Source organism: Oncorhynchus tshawytscha, linkage group LG33 (genome assembly GCF_018296145.1).
Source record: "Oncorhynchus tshawytscha isolate Ot180627B linkage group LG33, Otsh_v2.0, whole genome shotgun sequence".
Lineage (NCBI taxonomy): Eukaryota > Metazoa > Chordata > Actinopteri > Salmoniformes > Salmonidae > Oncorhynchus > Oncorhynchus tshawytscha.
In genome coordinates this window covers 43,766,842-43,784,554 of record NC_056461.1, presented here as the reverse complement: position 1 = coordinate 43,784,554, position 17,713 = coordinate 43,766,842, and the positions used below count along the sequence as shown (strand labels likewise).

Sequence of the window (17,713 nt, the reverse complement as noted above, 5' to 3'; positions counted from 1 at the left end):
CCTCTCTCCACCCTCTCCTCCCCTCTCTCCTCCCTCTCTCCTCCCCCTCATACTCCTTACTCTAGAGGAGGCCTTCAGGTTTGCCAGACCCGTGGTTCTTGAGGTATATCTTGGAGTCCTGGTCTCTGTCCTGTATCCGTCGGTGCAGCGTGCGTCTGAAACACACCAGGTACAGAGGCAGCAGGAAGCCTAGCATACTGACCCCCAACAGGCCTACATTCACCCAGAGTGGGTCTCCCTTCAGAGGGCCCATCATGGCCATGAAGAGCGGCTGCTGGAACAGAGCAAACAGAGCAGACACCAGAGACTGCATCCCCGTCAGACTGCCAAACTGAGACGACGGGTACCTAGAGAGATACAGAAAACAACATCAATATACGCACGCACGCACACACGCACACACACACACACACACACACACACACACACACACACACACACACACACACACACACACACCCTGTGTGACATTATAGAAGTACTCACACAGCAGCATAGAGACCTCCGGTAACAGAGTGGAATATAGAAGTACTCACACAGCAGCATAGAGACCTCCGGTAGCAGAGTGGAATATAGAAGTACTCACACAGCAGCATAGAGACCTCCGGTAGCAGAGTGGAATATAGAAGTACTCACACAGCAGCATAGAGACCTCCGGTAGCAGAGTGGATTATAGAAGTACTCACACAGCAGCATAGAGACCTCCGGTAGCAGAGTGGATTATAGAAGTACTCACACAGCAGCATAGAGACCTCCGGTAGCAGAGTGGATGAACCCTCTCACAACAGTGTGGAGGACAAATGACAAGATCTGAGGAGAGAAGGAATAAATCTGACGACAGTCAGTCTGGTGCCCAGAATGGATACAGGGGTGTCCAGAGAGTAGGGGCTAGGGTGTAGGGGCTAGGGTGTAGGGGCTAGAGTATAGGGTATAGGGTGTAGGGGCTAGGGTATAGGGTGTAGGGGCTAGGGTATAGGGTGTAGGGGCTAGGGTGTAGGGGCTAGGGTGTAACGGCTACGGTGTAGGGGCTAGGGTATAGGTGCTAGGGTATAGGGGCTAGGGTGAAGGGGCTAGGTTATAGGGGCGAGGTTATAGGGGCTAGGGGGTATAGGGGCTAGGGTATAGGGGCTAGGGTGTAGGGGCTAGGGTGTAGGGGCTAGGGTGTAACGGCTACGGTGTAGGGGCTAGGGTGCAGGGGCTCGAGGTTATAGGGGCTAGGTTACAGGGGCTAGGTTATAGGGGCTAGGGGTATAGGGGCTAGGTTATAGGGGCTAGGGTTATAGGGGCTAGGGTATAGGGGCTAGGTTATAGGGGCTAGGGTATAGGGGCTAGGGTATAGGGGCTAGGGGTATAGGGGCTAGGGGCTAGGTGGTGATGTTGATCTTTATGGCCTTCCTGTCATCGGGTGTATAGGGGCTAGGGTGTAGTGGCTAGGGTATAGGGGCTAGGGTATAGGGCTAGGGTGTAGGGGCTATGGTGTAGGGGCTAGGGTGTAGGGTGTAGGGGCTGGTTATAGGGGCTAGGGTATAGGGCCTAGGGTATAGGGCCTAGGGTGTAGGGGCTAGGGTGTAGGGTATAGGGTGTAGGGGCTAGGGTGTAGGGGCTAGGGTGTAGGACAGGGCTCTCCCACCCTGTTCCTGGAGAGCTACCCTCCTGTCAGTGGAGGCTGCTGAGGGGAGGACGGCTCATAATAATGGATGGAATGGAGCGAATGGAATGGTATTGAACACATGGAAACCATGGAAACCATCATGTATCTGACACCCATCCACTTATTCTGCTCCAGCCAATACCGCTAAGCCCGTCCTCCCCAATTAAGGAGTCACCAACCTCCTGTGCCTCCTGTAGGTTTTCATTCCAACCCTGTTCCTGGAGAGACCCTCCTGTAGGTTTTCACTCCAACCCTAGATGTAACTAACCTTCAGCTTATCAACCAGTTAGTTATTATAATCAGGTATGCTAGGGTTGGAATGAAAACCTACAGGAGGATATCTCTCCAGGAACAGGGTTGGAGTTAAAACCTACAGGAGGGTCTCTCTCCAGGAACAGGGTTTGAGTTAAAACCTACAGGAGGGTAGATCTCCAGGAACAGGGTTGGAGTTAAAACCTACAGGAGGGTCTCTCTCCAGGAACAGGGTTGGAATGAAAACCTACAGGAGGGTAGTTCTCCAGGAACAGGGTTGGAGTTAAAACCTACAGGAGGGTCTCTCTCCAGGAACAGGGTTGGAGTTAAAACCTACAGGAGGGTAGATCTCCAGGAACAGGGTTGGAGTTAAAACCTACAGGAGGGTCTCTCTCCAGGAACAGGGTTGGAATGAAAACCTACAGGAGGGTAGTTCTCCAGGAACAGGGTTGGAGTTAAAACCTACAGGAGGGTCTCTCTCCAGGAACAGGGTTGGAATGAAAACCTACAGGAGGGTAGATCTCCAGGAACAGGGTTGGAGTTAAAACCTACAGGAGGGTCTCTCCAGGAACAGGGTTGGAGTTAAAACCTACAGGAGAGTAGATCTCCAGGAACAGGGTTGGAGAGCCCTGGGATGTATTGTCTAGAAGCTGATACTGCCCACTACAGGGAGAATAGGCCATGTCTAGCTGTAGTTCCACTGTAAGGCCTATAGGAGGAGACAGAGCACTGCTCTCTTCTCATTCCTATATCAGCTGTCACTGACACTGGTCCTGGAAAACTGCTGCTCATTGGCCAAAAGGTGGTGAGGAGGCGTGACAGTTGGACGGAGCACTCACCTGCAGAGGGAGGTTGGGCACCAGGCAGGTGATGCCAAATCCCACCAATAGGACATTTGTCAGGATGAATGCTCGCATTGCATTGGTCACCTTCTGGATCTGTCTGTCTCTGCGCTTGGTCTGATCCCTGGGGGGGAGAGGGAGGGGATATGAGAGGGGACATAAGAGTGGAGGTGGAGGGGATGAGAGGGGAAACAAGAGGAAGTCAGAACCTATTCCCAACCTAACCTTATCCAGAACAGCTTCCATTAGTGCATTCATCTCCAGATAGCTAGGTGGACCAGTCATAGTCAGTACATTCATCTTCAGATACCTAGGTGGACCAGTCATAGTCAGTACATTGATCTCCAGATAGCTAGGTGGACCAGTCATAGTCAGGACATTCATCTTCAGATAGCTAGGTGGACCAGTCATAGTCAGTACATTCATCTCCAGATAGCTAGGTGGACCAGTCATAGTCAGTACATTCATCTCCAGATAGCTAGGTGGACCAGTCATAGTCAGTACATTCATTTACAGATAGCTAGGTGGACCAGCCATAGTCAGTACATTCATCTACATATAGCTAGGTGGACCAGTCATAGTCAGTACATTCATCTTCAGATAGCTAGGTGGACCAGTCATAGTCAGTACATTCATCTCCAGATAGCCCTAGGAACTAACCCCTAGGAACTAACCCCTAGGAACTAACCCCTAGGAACTAACCACTAGGAACTAACCCCTAGGAACTAACCCCTAGGAACTAACCCCTAGGAACTAGCCCCTAGGAACTAACCCCTAGCCCCTAGGAACTAACCCTTGGCACTAACCCCTAGGCACTAACCCCTAGGAACAAACCCCTAGGAACTAACCCCTAGCCCCTAGGAACTAACCCCTAACCCCTAGCCCCTAGGAACTAACCCCTAACCCCTAGGAACTAACCCCTAACCCCTAGGAACTAACCCGTAACCATAGAAGGTAAGGGCTACTTGCTAGTGACTTGACTTGGCTAGGGTGTAGAGGCTTGAGTAGAGGGGCCAGGAGTTAGGGTTTATTTGCTAGGAGCTAGCCGTAGGGAGGTAGGGGCTCGGGGGGCTATGGACTAGTGTGTAGGGGTGTAGGGGTTAGGGTATAGATGACATAGTGTCTTACTTGCTGGCTGGTTCCTTCTCCTCCTCTCCATCTTCACAGTCCTTCAACTTCCAGTCCATAATCTGACCAATCACAGGAGTCGTCATCAGACACAGTAGCTGCAGCATGCCGAAGATAGAGGAGTACAGACTGACTGTATATTGAGGAGGGGAGGGGGGAGGATGGAGGAGGAGATTGGAGCGGAGGGCAGAGGGAGGAGGGGGGGAGGAGGGGTGAAGGAGGGGTGAGAGAGGGAGGAGGGGGGGAGGGAAGGATGGAGGAGGAGAGATGGGAGGTGTGGAGGAGGGAGGGAGGTGGGAGGGAAGGGAGAAGGAGGGAGGGAGGAAATGAGGGAGGAGGGGGAAGGAGGGAGGAGGGAGGAGGGAAGGGGTGGAGGAGGAGGGAGGGAGGGAGGGAAGGGAGAAGGAAGGAGGAGGGAGGAAGGGAGAGAGGGAGGAGGGAAGGTGTGGAGGAGGATGGAAGGTGTGGAGGAGGGAGGGAGGAGGGAAGGGGTGGAGGAGGAGGGAAGGGGGGTGGAGGAGGGAGGAGGGAAGGTGTGGAGGAGGAGGGAGGAGGGAAGGTGTGGAGGAGGAGGGAGGAGGGAGGAAGGGAGAGAGGGAGGAGGGAAGGTGTGGAGGAGGAGGGAGGAGGGAGGAAGGGAGAGAGGGAGGAGGGAAGGTGGGAGGAGGAAGGGAGGAGGGAAGGTGTGGAGGAGGAGGGAGGAGGGAAGGTGTGGGGAGTACAGAAGAATAAGCAGAGAGAGTTATTAGACAGTGTAATAAATAACTTGTCCATGTTAATAATACACAGCGGTTGTTTAATATTCAGTTAGCTGGACTGGGTTAGCTCAGGGACAGTCCAAGGACTGGACTGGGTTAGCTCAGGGACAGTCCAAGGACTGGACTGGGTTAGCTCAGGGACAGTCCAAGGACTGGACTGGGTTAGCTCAGAGCAGGGACAGCCCAAGGACTGGACTGGGTTAGCTCAGAGCTGAATACAACAGGTGTAGAATACAAATGCTGAATACAACAGGTGTAGACTGTACTGTGAAATGCTGAATACAACAGGTGTAGACTGTACTGTGAAATGCTTACTTACAAGCACTTAACTTTATTTTCTTAAAACTGCATTGCTGGTTAAGAAAATACTTACTATATAAAGTAAAAAATGAGTAACGAGGCTACATACAGGAGGTACCGGTACTGAGTCAATGTGGTACCGGTACTGAGTCAATGTGGAGGCTATATACAGGAGGTACCGGTACTGAGTCAATGTGGTACCGGTACTGAGTCAATGTGGAGGCTATATACAGGAGGTACCGGTACTGAGTCAATGTGGTACCGGTACTGAGTCAATGTGGAGGCTATATACAGGAGGTACCGGTACTGAGTCAATGTGGTACCGGTACTGAGTCAATGTGGAGGCTATATACAGGAGGTACCGGTACTGAGTCAATGTGGTACCGGTACAGAGTCAATGTGGAGGCTACATACAGGAGGTACCGGTACTGAGTCAATGTGGAGGCTATATACAGGGTATTACGGTACAGAGTCAATGTGGAGGCTAAATACAGGAGGTACCGGTACTGAGTCAATGTGGAGGCTACATACAGGAGGTACCGGTACTGAGTCAATGTGGAGGCTATATACAGGGTGTTACGGTACCGAGTCAATGTGGAGGCTACATACAGGAGGTACCGGTACTGAGTCAATGTGGAGGCTATATACAGGGTGTTACGGTACCGAGTCAATGTGGAGGCTACATACAGGAGGTACCGGTACTGAGTCAATGTGGTACCGGTACTGAGTCAATGTGTGGGGATACAGGTTAGTCGAGGTAATTTGTAGGGGTAAAGTGACTATGCATAGATAACAGCAAGTAGCAGCAGTGTACAAAACAAAATGGAGGGAGGGGGGGGGTCAATGTAACAGTCCGGTGAACCATTTGATTGGATGTTCAGCAGTCTTATGGCTTGGGGGTAGAAGCTGTTCAGCAGTCTAATGGCTTGGGGGTAGAAGCTGTTCAGCAGTCTAATGGCTTGGGGGTAGAAGCTGTTCAGCAGTCTGATGGCTTGGGGGTAGAAGCTGTTCAGCAGTCTGATGGCTTGGGGGTAGAAGCTGTTCAGCAGTCTTATGGCTTGGAGGTAGAAGCTGTTCAGCAGTCTGATGGCTTGGGGGTAGAAGCTGTTCAGCAGTCTGATGGCTTGGGGGTAGAAGCTGTTCAGCAGTCTTATGGCTTGGGGTAGAAGCTGTTCAGCAGTCTGATGGCTTGGGGGTAGAAGCTGTTCAGCAGTCTGATGGCTTGGGGGTAGAAGCTGTTCAGCAGTCTTATGGCTTGGAGGTAGAAGCTGTTCAGCAGTCTGATGGCTTGGGGGTAGAAGCTGTTCAGCAGTCTGATGGCTTGGGGGTAGAAGCTGTTCAGCAGTCTGATGGCTTGGGGGTAGAAGCTGTTCAGAAGTCTGATGGCTTGGGGGTAGAAGCTGTTCAGCAGTCTGATGGCTTGGGGGTAGAAGCTGTTCAGCAGTCTTATGGCTTGGGGGTAGAAGCTGTTCAGCAGTCTTATGGCTTGGGGGTAGAAGCTGTTCAGCAGTCTTATGGCTTGGGGGTAGAAGCTGTTCAGCAGTCTGATGGCTTGGGGGTAGAAGCTGTTCAGCAGTCTGATGGCTTGGGGGTAGAAGCTGTTCAGAAGTCTGATGGCTTGGGGGTAGAAGCTGTTCAGCAGTCTGATGGCTTGGGGGTAGAAGCTGTTCAGCAGTCTTATGGCTTGGGGGTAGAAGCTGTTCAGCAGTCTTATGGCTTGGGGGTAGAAGCTGTTCAGCAGTCTTATGGCTTGGAGGTAGAAGCTGTTCAGCAGTCTGATGGCTTGGGGGTAGAAGCTGTTCAGCAGTCTGATGGCTTGGGGGTAGAAGCTGTTCAGCAGTCTGATGGCTTGGGGGTAGAAGCTGTTCAGAAGTCTGATGGCTTGGGGGTAGAAGCTGTTCAGAAGTCTGATGGCTTGGGGTAGAAGCTGTTCAGCAGTCTGATGGCTTGGGGTAGAAGCTGTTCAGAAGTCTGATGGCTTGGGGGTAGAAGCTGTTCAGCAGTCTTATGGCTTGGAGGTAGAAGCTGTTCAGCAGTCTTATGGCTTGGGGGTAGAAGCTGTTCAGCAGTCTTATGGCTTGGGGGTAGAAGCTGTTCAGCAGTCTTATGACTTGGGGGTAGAAGCTGTTCAGCAGTCTGATGGTTTGGGGTAGAAGCTGTTTAGAAGCCTCTTGGACCTAGACTTGGCGCTCCGGTACCACTTGCCGTGTGGTAGCAGAGAGAACGGTCTATGATTTGGGTGATTGGAGTCTCTGACAATTTTATGGGCCTACCTCTGACATCGCCTAGTACATAGGTCCTGGATGGCAGGAATCTTGGCCCTAGTAATCTATTGGGTCGTACACACTACCCTCTGTAGCGCATTGCGGTCAGATGCCGAGCAGTTGCCATACCAGGGGGTGATGTAACCGGTCAGGATGATCTCGATGGTGCAGCTGTAGAACCTTTTGAGGATCTGGGGACTCATGCCAAATCTTTTCAGTCACCTGAAGGGGAAATGGTGTTGCCGTGCCCTCTTCACGACTGTCTTGGTGGTTTTGGATCATGATAGATGTGGACACCAAGGAACTTGAAACTCTCGACCCGCTCCACTACAGTCCCGTCGATGTTAATGGGGGCCTGTTCGGCCCTCGTTTTCCTGTAGTTCACTATCAGCTCCTTTGTCTTGCTCACATTGAGGGAGAGGTTGTTGTCCTGGCACCACACAACCAGGTCTCTGACCTCCTCATGCCAAATTTTTTCAGTCACCTGAAGGGGAAAAGGTGTTGTCGTGCTCTCTTCACGACTGTCTTGGTGGTTTTGGATCATCTAGTGTATATCATGTAATGCACCCAGGTCTCCGGTAGGGAAACACACATTAGCTTGCTGCTAGGAGTGTTGTTCATATGACCACAGTTTGCAGCGTCCTCTAATTGTTATTATGAATCTTATTTAATAAAATATATATTTAAGCAAATTGATGTGTAAATGTTACATAAAGAGAGTTTTGTTTGAATATTTAAAAAAACAAAATGTGTAGCAAAGGTGTTTTAGATATTTAGTTCGTTATAAGGTAAAGTTGGCATTTGGAAATCTGCCGTGAGTGGCAGTCGTTGGCTTGAGTTGAAAGAAGTGACAGGAAGTAACATTCAGGGAATTGGTCTAGAGAGGAAACTTAATTATGTGATTGTTATGGCAGAGTATTACATTAGGAATTGTGGTTTTGAATTGACAGATTTGGAATTTCACATGGAATTTAATTGTTGTTGAACTGTTGAGGAAAAATATAAAATTAGGTTTTGTAGTTAAGAATTGAAGTAGGAATTGACTCCAACCGTGACATCCACACAGGTTGTTGTTCATGGCTCACCCAGCCCTAGCAGCAGTACCCACCAGTGTTGAGGTCTCCAGGATGTTGTTCGTGTCTCACCCAGCCCTAGCAGCAGTACCCACCAGTGTTGAGGTCTCCAGGATGTTGTTCGTGTCTCACCCAGCCCTAGCAGCAGTACCCACCAGTGTTGAGGTCTCCAGGATGTTGTTCATGGCTCACCCAGCCCTAGCAGTACCCACCAGTGTTGAGGTCTCCAGGATGTTGTTCGTGGCTCACCCAGCCCTAGCAACAGTACCCACCAGTGTTGAGGTCTCCAGGATGTTGTTCGTGGCTCACCCAGCCCTAGCAGCAGTACCCACCAGTGTTGAGGTCTCCAGGATGTTGTTCGTGGCTCACCCAGCCCTAGCAGCAGTACCCACCAGTGTTGAGGTCTCCAGGATGTTGTTCGTGGCTCACCCAGCCCTAGCAGCAGTACCCACCAGTGTTGAGGTCTCCAGGATGTTGTTCATGGCTCACCCAGCCCTAGCAGCAGTACCCACCAGTGTTGAGGTCTCCAGGATGTTGTTCATGGCTCACCCAGCCCTAGCAGCAGTACCCACCAGTGTTGAGGTCTCCAGGATGTTGTTCATGGCTCACCCAGCCCTAGCAGCAGTACCCACCAGTGTTGAGGTCTCCAGGATGTTGTTCGTGTCTCACCCAGCCCTAGCAGCAGTACCCACCAGTGTTGAGGTCTCCAGGATGTTGTTCGTGTCTCACCCAGCCCTAGCAGCAGTACCCACCAGTGTTGAGATCTCCAGGATGTTGTTCGTGTCTCACCCAGCCCTAGCAGCAGTACCCACCAGTGTTGAGGTCTCCAGGATGTTGTTCGTGTCTCACCCAGCCCTAGCAGCAGTACCCACCAGTGTTGAGGTCTCCAGGATGTTGTTCGTGTCTCACCCAGCCCTAGCAGCAGTACCCACCAGTGTTGAGATCTCCAGGATGTTGTTCGTGTCTCACCCAGCCCTAGCAGCAGTACTCACCAGTGTTGAGGTCTCCAGGATGTTGTTCGTGTCTCACCCAGCCCTAGCAGCAGTACCCACCAGTGTTGAGGTCTCCAGGATGTTGTTCATGGCTCACCCAGCCCTAGCAGCAGTACCCACCAGTGTTGAGATCTCCAGGATGTTGTTCGTGTCTCACCCAGCCCTAGCAGCAGTACCCACCAGTGTTGAGGTCTCAGGATGTTGTTCAGGTCACCCAGCCCTAGCAGCAGTACCCACCAGTGTTGAGGTCTCCAGGATGTTGTTCATGGCTCACCCAGCCCTAGCAGCAGTACCCACCAGTGTTGTGGTCTCCTTGATGTTGTTCATGGCTCACCCAGCCCTAGCAGCAGTACTCACCAGTGTTGAGGTCTCCATCGCTGAGGGCCTCCAGGATGTTGTTCATGGCTCCCATGTAGAAGATGAGACGGAGCTGAGTGATGGACATGGTGACCAGAGAGAGGATGAAGAGAGGGCTGCTGATGCTCTGCATGAACGACTGGGCTGCAAGAGAGAAAGGGTTCGGAAGGAGAGAGAGGGGGGGGGGGAGAGGTGATTCCAAAAGCTATATTTTGCTATGGAATGTTTTTCACATGGCTGAAGTCATCTGTGTAAATGGTGGGCCTGTATGTAATGAAAGCACAAATAAGAACACGTGAACTAATTTAGGCTTTCCTCAATCAAGGGGCTGAATACTTAAGCAATGACTATATATGTATATTTATAGTTTTTGTTATCTTTAAATGTTGGAATTTGTCTTCCAATTTGACAGTACAAATTATTTTGGGTAAAAAATGAAGACAATTAAATACATTTGAAATCCACTTTTGTTTGTTTTTTATATAGGCCTATTGTAAATGTGTATTATTTTTGCGTCGCCATCTAACTTGAATGTTATTTTGACGGAGGTAATGACCTGTCCATCGATCAGCACAGTAATCGATTAAACAGGACCATGTTTGAAACACAAGTGGTTCTGAGCTTATGTCAAAGGTCACAGGTGATAATTGGGGTGAGCATATTTTCTTTGTTTAATGTGCTGTATGTATACTGTGTTATATCGCAAGTACTTTGTGTTGCGTTATGTTGACAGGAAGTTGAATGAAGTTGAGTTGTCAGAACATTGTGTAATGTTGTATGAATCTTTAGTGAATGTTGTATGAACGTTGTGTCCTTACATTCCTCCTTGGGTTTTCTGCTGACCTCCAGGTCCATGGTTGAGAGACAGAGACTGTGTCCTTCCTTAGTGGCCAGCTCTCTCTGCTTCAGACTGTTGCTCACACTCAGACGCTTCCCCACCTTGGTCACCTGATGGTAAAACTGCTTCCCTGTGATCTTGTGGTCAAAACCCAGCCAACTGAACTTTACCTTCACACTAGGGAGGAAGAGGGGGACAGGGAGAGGGGAGGGAGGAAGGATGAGGGGGAGGTGGTGAGAGAGAGAGAGAGAGAGAGAGAGAGAGAGAGATGGAGGGGTTCACGTAACACAGTAATAAAGAGGGGTTCACATAACAAAGTAACAGAGAGGGGTTCATGTCACACAGTAACAGAGAGGGGTTCATGTAACAGAGAGGGGTTCACGTAACAAAGTAACAGAGAGGGGTTCACGTAACAGAGAGGGGTTCATGTAACACAGTAACAGAGAGGGGTTCATGTAACAGAGAGGGGTTCACGTAACACAGTAACAGAGAGGGGTTCACGTAACAGAGAGGGGTTCACGTAACACAGTAACAGAGAGGGGTTCACGTAACACAGTAACAGAGAGGGGTTCATGTAACACAGTAATAGAGAGGGGTTCATGTAACAGAGAGGGGTTCATGTAACACAGTAACAGAGAGGGGTTCATGTAACACAGTAATAGAGAGGGGTTCACATAACACAGTAACAGAGAGGGGTTCATGTAACAAAGTAACAGAGAGGGGTTCATGTAACAGAGAGGGGTTCATGTAACAGAGTAACAGAGAGGGTTTCATGTAACAGAGAGGGGTTCATGTAACACAGTAACAGAGAGGGTTCATGTAACACAGTAACAGAGGGGTTCATGTAACAGAGAGGGGTTCATGTAACACAGTAACAGAGAGGGGTTCATGTAACAGAGAGGGGTTCATGTAACAGAGTAACAGAGAGGGGTTCATGTAACAGAGAGGGGTTCATGTAACAGAGTAACAGAGAGGGGTTCATGTAACAAAGAGGGGTTCATGTAACACAGTAACAGAGAGGGGTTCACATAACAGAGAGGGGTTCATGTAACATTGAGAAGTTCATGTAACACAGTAACAGAGAGGGGTTCATGTAACAGAGAGGGGTTCATGTAACAGAGTAACAGAGAGGGGTTCATGTAACAGAGAGGGGTTCATGTAACACAGTAACAGAGAGGGGTTCATGTAACAGAGAGGGGTTCATGTAACAGAGAGGGGTTCATGTAACAGAGAGGGGTTCATGTAACACAGTAACAGAGAGGGGTTCATTTAACACAGTAACAGAGAGGGGTTCATGTACCAAAGTAACAGAGAGGGGTTCATGTAACAGAGAGATTCATGTAACACAGTAACAGAGAGGGGTTCATGTAACACAGTAACAGAGAGGGGTTCATTTAACACAGTAACAGAGAGGGGTTCATGTAACAGAGAGGGGTTCATGTAACATTGAGAGGTTCATGTAACACAGTAACAGAGAGGGGTTCATGTAACACAGTAACAGAGAGGGGTTCATGTAACAGACATGTAACAGTAACAGAGAGGGGTTCATGTAACAGAGAGGGGTTCATGTAACACAGTAACAGAGGGGGTTCATGTAACAGAGAGGGTTCAGTAACAGTAACAGAGGGGTTCATGTAACACAGTAACAGAGAGGGGTTCATGTAACACAGTAACAGAGAGGGGTTCATGTAACAGAGAGGGGTTCATGTAACAGAGTAACAGAGAGGGGTTCATGTAACAGAGAGGGGTTCATGTAACAGAGAGGGGTTCATGCTTGTTGTCCGTACAGTTAAACATTCCTGATCTGACCTGGAGCTTGACCTATGACCTTTAACCTGGCGGAAACTAGATGTGTGCGGTGTGCACCTGTAGTCCATGTCCTCGGGGCCAGGGAAGGGTTCCAGAGGCCAGTTGAAGAAGCAGTTAAAGAAGACGAGGCCGGAACAGGCTGCCCAGACAACCATGATGGTGATGAAGGTCACACCAAGGTCATAGATCACCTAGGACACAACAACAAAGATGATCAACTACATTACAGTTTCTTAAAGATGTTTCAGATACTTGTGGTGCGTGTGTGTGTGTGTAAACGTGCCTGTGTGTGTTACCTTGACTCCAGGGAAGGTGACAGCAGAGGAGGCATAGGAGCCGATCATCAGAGCAATGAATGTAGAACGCAGATTACCAAACATGTTAGGGAGCTGAAGGGAGAGGGAGAGAGAGAGAGAGAGAGAGAGAGAGAGAGAGAGAGGGACAATTTAAACTAATAACTTTATTTTTCCAGTCTTTTGGTTTGTGAAAGACTCCTGCCTAAACTGGTTGGGGTCTCTCTGAGGGTCAGAAAGAAACGCAAGGAAAAAGAGTCCGTATTTTGTTTTTTAAACAAATACTGGGACTATATTCTTGGTGCTGTGAAAGACGATAGGAGGAGCTAGAGGAGGAGCGAGAGGAGGAGCAAGAGGAGGAGCGAGAGGAGGAGCGAGAGGAGGAGCGAGAGGAGGAGCTAGAGGAGGAGCGAGAGGAGGAGGAGGAGCGAGAGGAGGAGCAAGAGGAGGAGCGAGAGGAGGAGCAAGAGGAGGAGCAAGAGGAGGAGGAGGGGCAAGAGGAGGAGCGAGAGGGGAGCAAGAGGAGGAGCGAGAGGGGAGCAGAGGAGGAGCAAGAGGAGGAGCACAGCGTTGACAGATCTCTAGTAATGTAACAAAGCGTTGACAGATCTCTAGTAATGTAACAAAGCGTTGACAGATCTCGTAATGTAACACAGCGTTGACAGATCTCTAGCAATGTTACACAGATCTCTAGTAATGAACACAGCGTCGACAGATCTCTAGTAATGTAACAGCGTTGACAGATCTCTAGTAATGTTACAGATCAGCGTTGACAGATCTCTAGTAATGTTACACAGCGTTGACAGATCTCTAGTAATGTAACACAGCGTTGACAGATCTCTAGTAATGTAACACAGCGTTGACAGATCTCTATCACAGCGTTGACAGATCTCTAGTGATGTAACACAGCGTTGACAGATCTCTAGTGATGTAACACAGCGTTGACAGATCTCTAGTGATGTAACACAGCGTTGACAGATCTCTAGTAATGTAACACAGCGTTGACAGATCTCTAGTAATGTAACAGCGTTGACAGATCTCTAGTAATGTAACACAGCGTTGACAGATCTCTAGTGATGTAACACAGCGTTGACAGATCTCTAGTAATGTAACACAGCGTTGACAGATCTCTAGTAATGTAACACAGCGTTGACAGATCTCTAGTGATGTAACAGCGTTGACAGATCTCTAGTAATGTAACACAGCGTTGACAGATCTCTAGTGATGTAACACAGCGTTGACAGATCTCTAGTGATGTAACACAGCGTTGACAGATCTCTAGTAATGTAACACAGCGTTGACAGATCTCTAGTGATGTAACACAGCGTTGACAGATCTCTAGTGATGTAACACAGCGCTGACAGATCTCTAGTGATGTAACACAGCGTTGACAGATATCTAGTAATGTAACACAGCATTGACAGATCTCTAGTAATGTAACAGCGTTGACAGATCTCTAGTGATGTAACACAGCGCTGACAGATCTCTAGTGATGTAACACAGCATTGACAGATCTCTAGTGATGTAACACAGCGTTGACAGATCTCGTAATGTAACACAGCGTTGACAGATCTCTAGTAATGTAACACAGCGCTGACAGATCTCTAGTAATGTAACACAGCGTTGACAGATCTCTAGTGATGTAACAGCGTTGACAGATCTCGGAATGTAACACAGCGTTGACAGATCGCTAGTGATGTAACAGCGTTGACAGATCTTTAGTAATGTAACACAGCATTGACAGATCTCATGTAATGTAACACAGTGTTGACAGATCTCTAGTAATGTAACACAGCGTTGACAGATCTCTAGTAATGTAACACAGCGTTGACAGATCTCTAGTGATGTAACACAGCGTTGACAGATCTCTAGTAAAGTAACACAGCGTTGACAGATCTCTAGTAATGTAACACAGCGTTGACAGATCTCTAGTGATGTAACACAGCGTTGACAGATCTCTAGTAATGTAACACAGCGTTGACAGATCTCTAGTAATGTAACACAGCGTTGACAGATCTCTAGTGATGTAACAGCGTTGACAGATCTCTAGTAATGTAACACAGCGTTGACAGATCTCTAGTAATGTAACACAGCGTTGACAGATCTCGTAATGTAACACAGCGTTGACAGATCTCTAGTGATGTAACACAGCGCTGACAGATCTCTGTAACACAGCGTTGACAGATCTCTAGTAATGTAACAGCGATGACAGATCTCTAGTAATGTAACACAGTGTTGACAGATCTCTAGTGATGTAACACAGCGTTGACAGATCTCTAGTGATGTAACACAGCGTTGACAGATCTCTAGTAATGTAACACAGCGTTGACAGATCTCTAGTGATGTAACAGCGTTGACAGATCTCATGTAATGTAACAGCGTTGACAGATCTCTAGTAATGTAACACAGCGTTGACAGATCTCTAGTAATGTAACACAGCGTTGACAGATCTCTAGTGATGTAACACAGTGTTGACAGATCTCTAGTAATGTAACACAGCGTTGACAGATCTCTAGTAATGTAACACACAGATCTCTAGTTGAACAGATCTCTAGTGATGTAACACAGCGTTGACAGATCTCTAGTGATGTAACACAGCGTTGACAGATCTCTAGTGATGTAACACAGTGTTGACAGATCTCTAGTAATGTAACACAGCGTTGACAGATCTCTAGTGATGTAACACAGCGTTGACAGATCTCTAGTGATGTAACAGCGTTGACAGATCTCTAGTGATGTAACACAGCGTTGACAGATCTCTAGTGATGTAACACAGTGTTGACAGATCTCTAGTAATGTAACACAGTGTTGACAGATCTCTAGTGATGTAACACAGCGTTGACAGATCTTGTAATGTAACACAGCGTTGACAGATCTCTAGTGATGTAACAGCGTTGACAGATCTCATGTAATGTAACAGTGTTGACAGATCTCTAGTAATGTAACATAGCGTTGACAGATCTCTAGTGATGTAACACAGCGTTGACAGATCTCTAGTGATGTAACACAGCGTTGACAGATCTCTAGTAATGTAACACAGCGTTGACAGATCTCTAGTGATGTAACACAGCGTTGACAGATCTCTAGTGATGTAACACAGTGTTGACAGATCTCTAGTAATGTAACACAGCGTTGACAGATCTCTAGTGATGTAACAGCGATGACAGATCTCATGTAATGTAACAGCGTTGACAGATCTCTAGTAATGTAACACAGCGTTGACAGATCTCTAGTGATGTAACAGCGTTGACAGATCTCCAGTAATGTAACACAGTGTTGACAGATCTCTAGTGATGTAACACAGCGTTGACAGATCTCTAGTGATGTAACACAGCGTTGACAGATGTCTAGTGATGTAACACAGCGTTGACAGATCTCTAGTGATGTAACAGCGTTGACAGATCTCTAGTAATGTAACACAGTGTTGACAGATCTCTAGTGATGTAACAGCGTTGACAGATCTCGGAATGTAACACAGCGTTGACAGATCGCTAGTGATGTAACAGCGTTGACAGATCTTTAGTAATGTAACACAGCATTGACAGATCTCATGTAATGTAACACAGTGTTGACAGATCTCTAGTAATGTAACACAGCGTTGACAGATCTCTAGTAATGTAACACAGCGTTGACAGATCTCTAGTGATGTAACACAGCGTTGACAGATCTCTAGTAAAGTAACACAGCGTTGACAGATCTCTAGTAATGTAACACAGCGTTGACAGATCTCTAGACAGATCTCTAGTGATGTAACACAGCGTTGACAGATCTCTAGTGATGTAACACAGCGTTGACAGATCTCTAGTGATGTAACACAGCGTTGACAGACAGATCTCTAGTCTCGATGTAACACAGCGTTGACAGATCTCTAGTGATGTAACACAGCGTTGACAGATCTCTAGTGATGTAACACAGTGTTGACAGATCTCTAGTAATGTAACACAGCGTTGACAGATCTCTAGTGATGTAACACAGCGTTGACAGATCTCTAGTGATGTAACACAGCGTTGACAGATCTCTAGTGATGTAACACAGCGTTGACAGATCTCTAGTAATGTAACACAGCGTTGACAGATCTCTAGTAATGTAACACAGTGTTGACAGATCTCAAGTGATGTAACACAGCGTTGACAGATCTCTAGTGATGTAACACAGCGTTGACAGATCTTGTAATGTAACACAGCGTTGACAGATCTCTAGTGATGTAACAGCGTTGACAGATCTCATGTAATGTAACAGTGTTGACAGATCTCTAGTAATGTAACATAGCGTTGACAGATCTCTAGTGATGTAACACAGCGTTGACAGATCTCTAGTGATGTAACACAGCGTTGACAGATCTCTAGTAATGTAACACAGCGTTGACAGATCTCTAGTGATGTAACACAACGTTGACAGATCTCTAGTGATGTAACACAGTGTTGACAGATCTCTAGTAATGTAACACAGCGTTGACAGATCTCTAGTGATGTAACAGCGATGACAGATCTCATGTAATGTAACAGCGTTGACAGATCTCTAGTAATGTAACACAGCGTTGACAGATCTCTAGTGATGTAACAGCGTTGACAGATCTCCAGTAATGTAACACAGTGTTGACAGATCTCTAGTGATGTAACACAGCGTTGACAGATCTCTAGTGATGTAACACAGCGTTGACAGATCTCTAGTGATGTAACAGCGTTGACAGATCTCTAGTAATGTAACACAGTGTTGACAGATCTCTAGTAATGTAACACAGCGTTGACAGATCTCTAGTGATGTAACACAGCGTTGACAGATCTCTAGTGATGTAACACAGCGTTGACAGATCTCTAGTGATGTAACAGCGTTGACAGATCTCTAGTGATGTAACACAGCGTTGACAGATCTCTAGGACTCTGTTGTTTATGCCTAAAACACCCTTTCAAAAATAAACATGCAGTAACTGCAGTTGAGTGGAATATTTTGGACACAGTAATTGCAGAATACAGTAGTTATACTGCACTCTCGCTGCAATATTGTTTTGTAAAGGCAGTCTGAATTAGTCAATATTGTTTTGTAAGGGCAGTCTGAATTAGTCAATATTGTTTTGTAGGGGCAGTCTGAATTAGTCAATATTGTTTTGTAGGGGCAGTCTGAATTAGTCAATATTGTTTTGTAAGGGCAGTCTGAAT

The 17,713-nt window shown here is 47.6% G+C and overlaps 1 protein-coding gene across 1 annotated transcript in view; it reads right to left on the bottom strand.

Annotated features, from left to right (window-relative positions):
* LOC112236472 (large neutral amino acids transporter small subunit 4-like) overlaps nt 1-17,713 on the bottom strand; it is a 41,724-nt gene continuing 24,011 nt past the window's right edge. Inside the window, exons 6-13 of the mRNA XM_042311494.1 lie at nt 12,561-12,653; nt 12,322-12,455; nt 10,436-10,632; nt 9,618-9,761; nt 3,874-4,006; nt 2,743-2,869; nt 737-810; nt 1-347 (exon numbers count right to left, since the gene is read on the bottom strand). Of these exons, the coding sequence (XP_042167428.1) occupies nt 62-347; nt 737-810; nt 2,743-2,869; nt 3,874-4,006; nt 9,618-9,761; nt 10,436-10,632; nt 12,322-12,455; nt 12,561-12,653 (1,188 nt within the window). The 3' untranslated portion in view covers nt 1-61. The remainder of the gene's footprint in view (nt 348-736; nt 811-2,742; nt 2,870-3,873; nt 4,007-9,617; nt 9,762-10,435; nt 10,633-12,321; nt 12,456-12,560; nt 12,654-17,713) is intronic.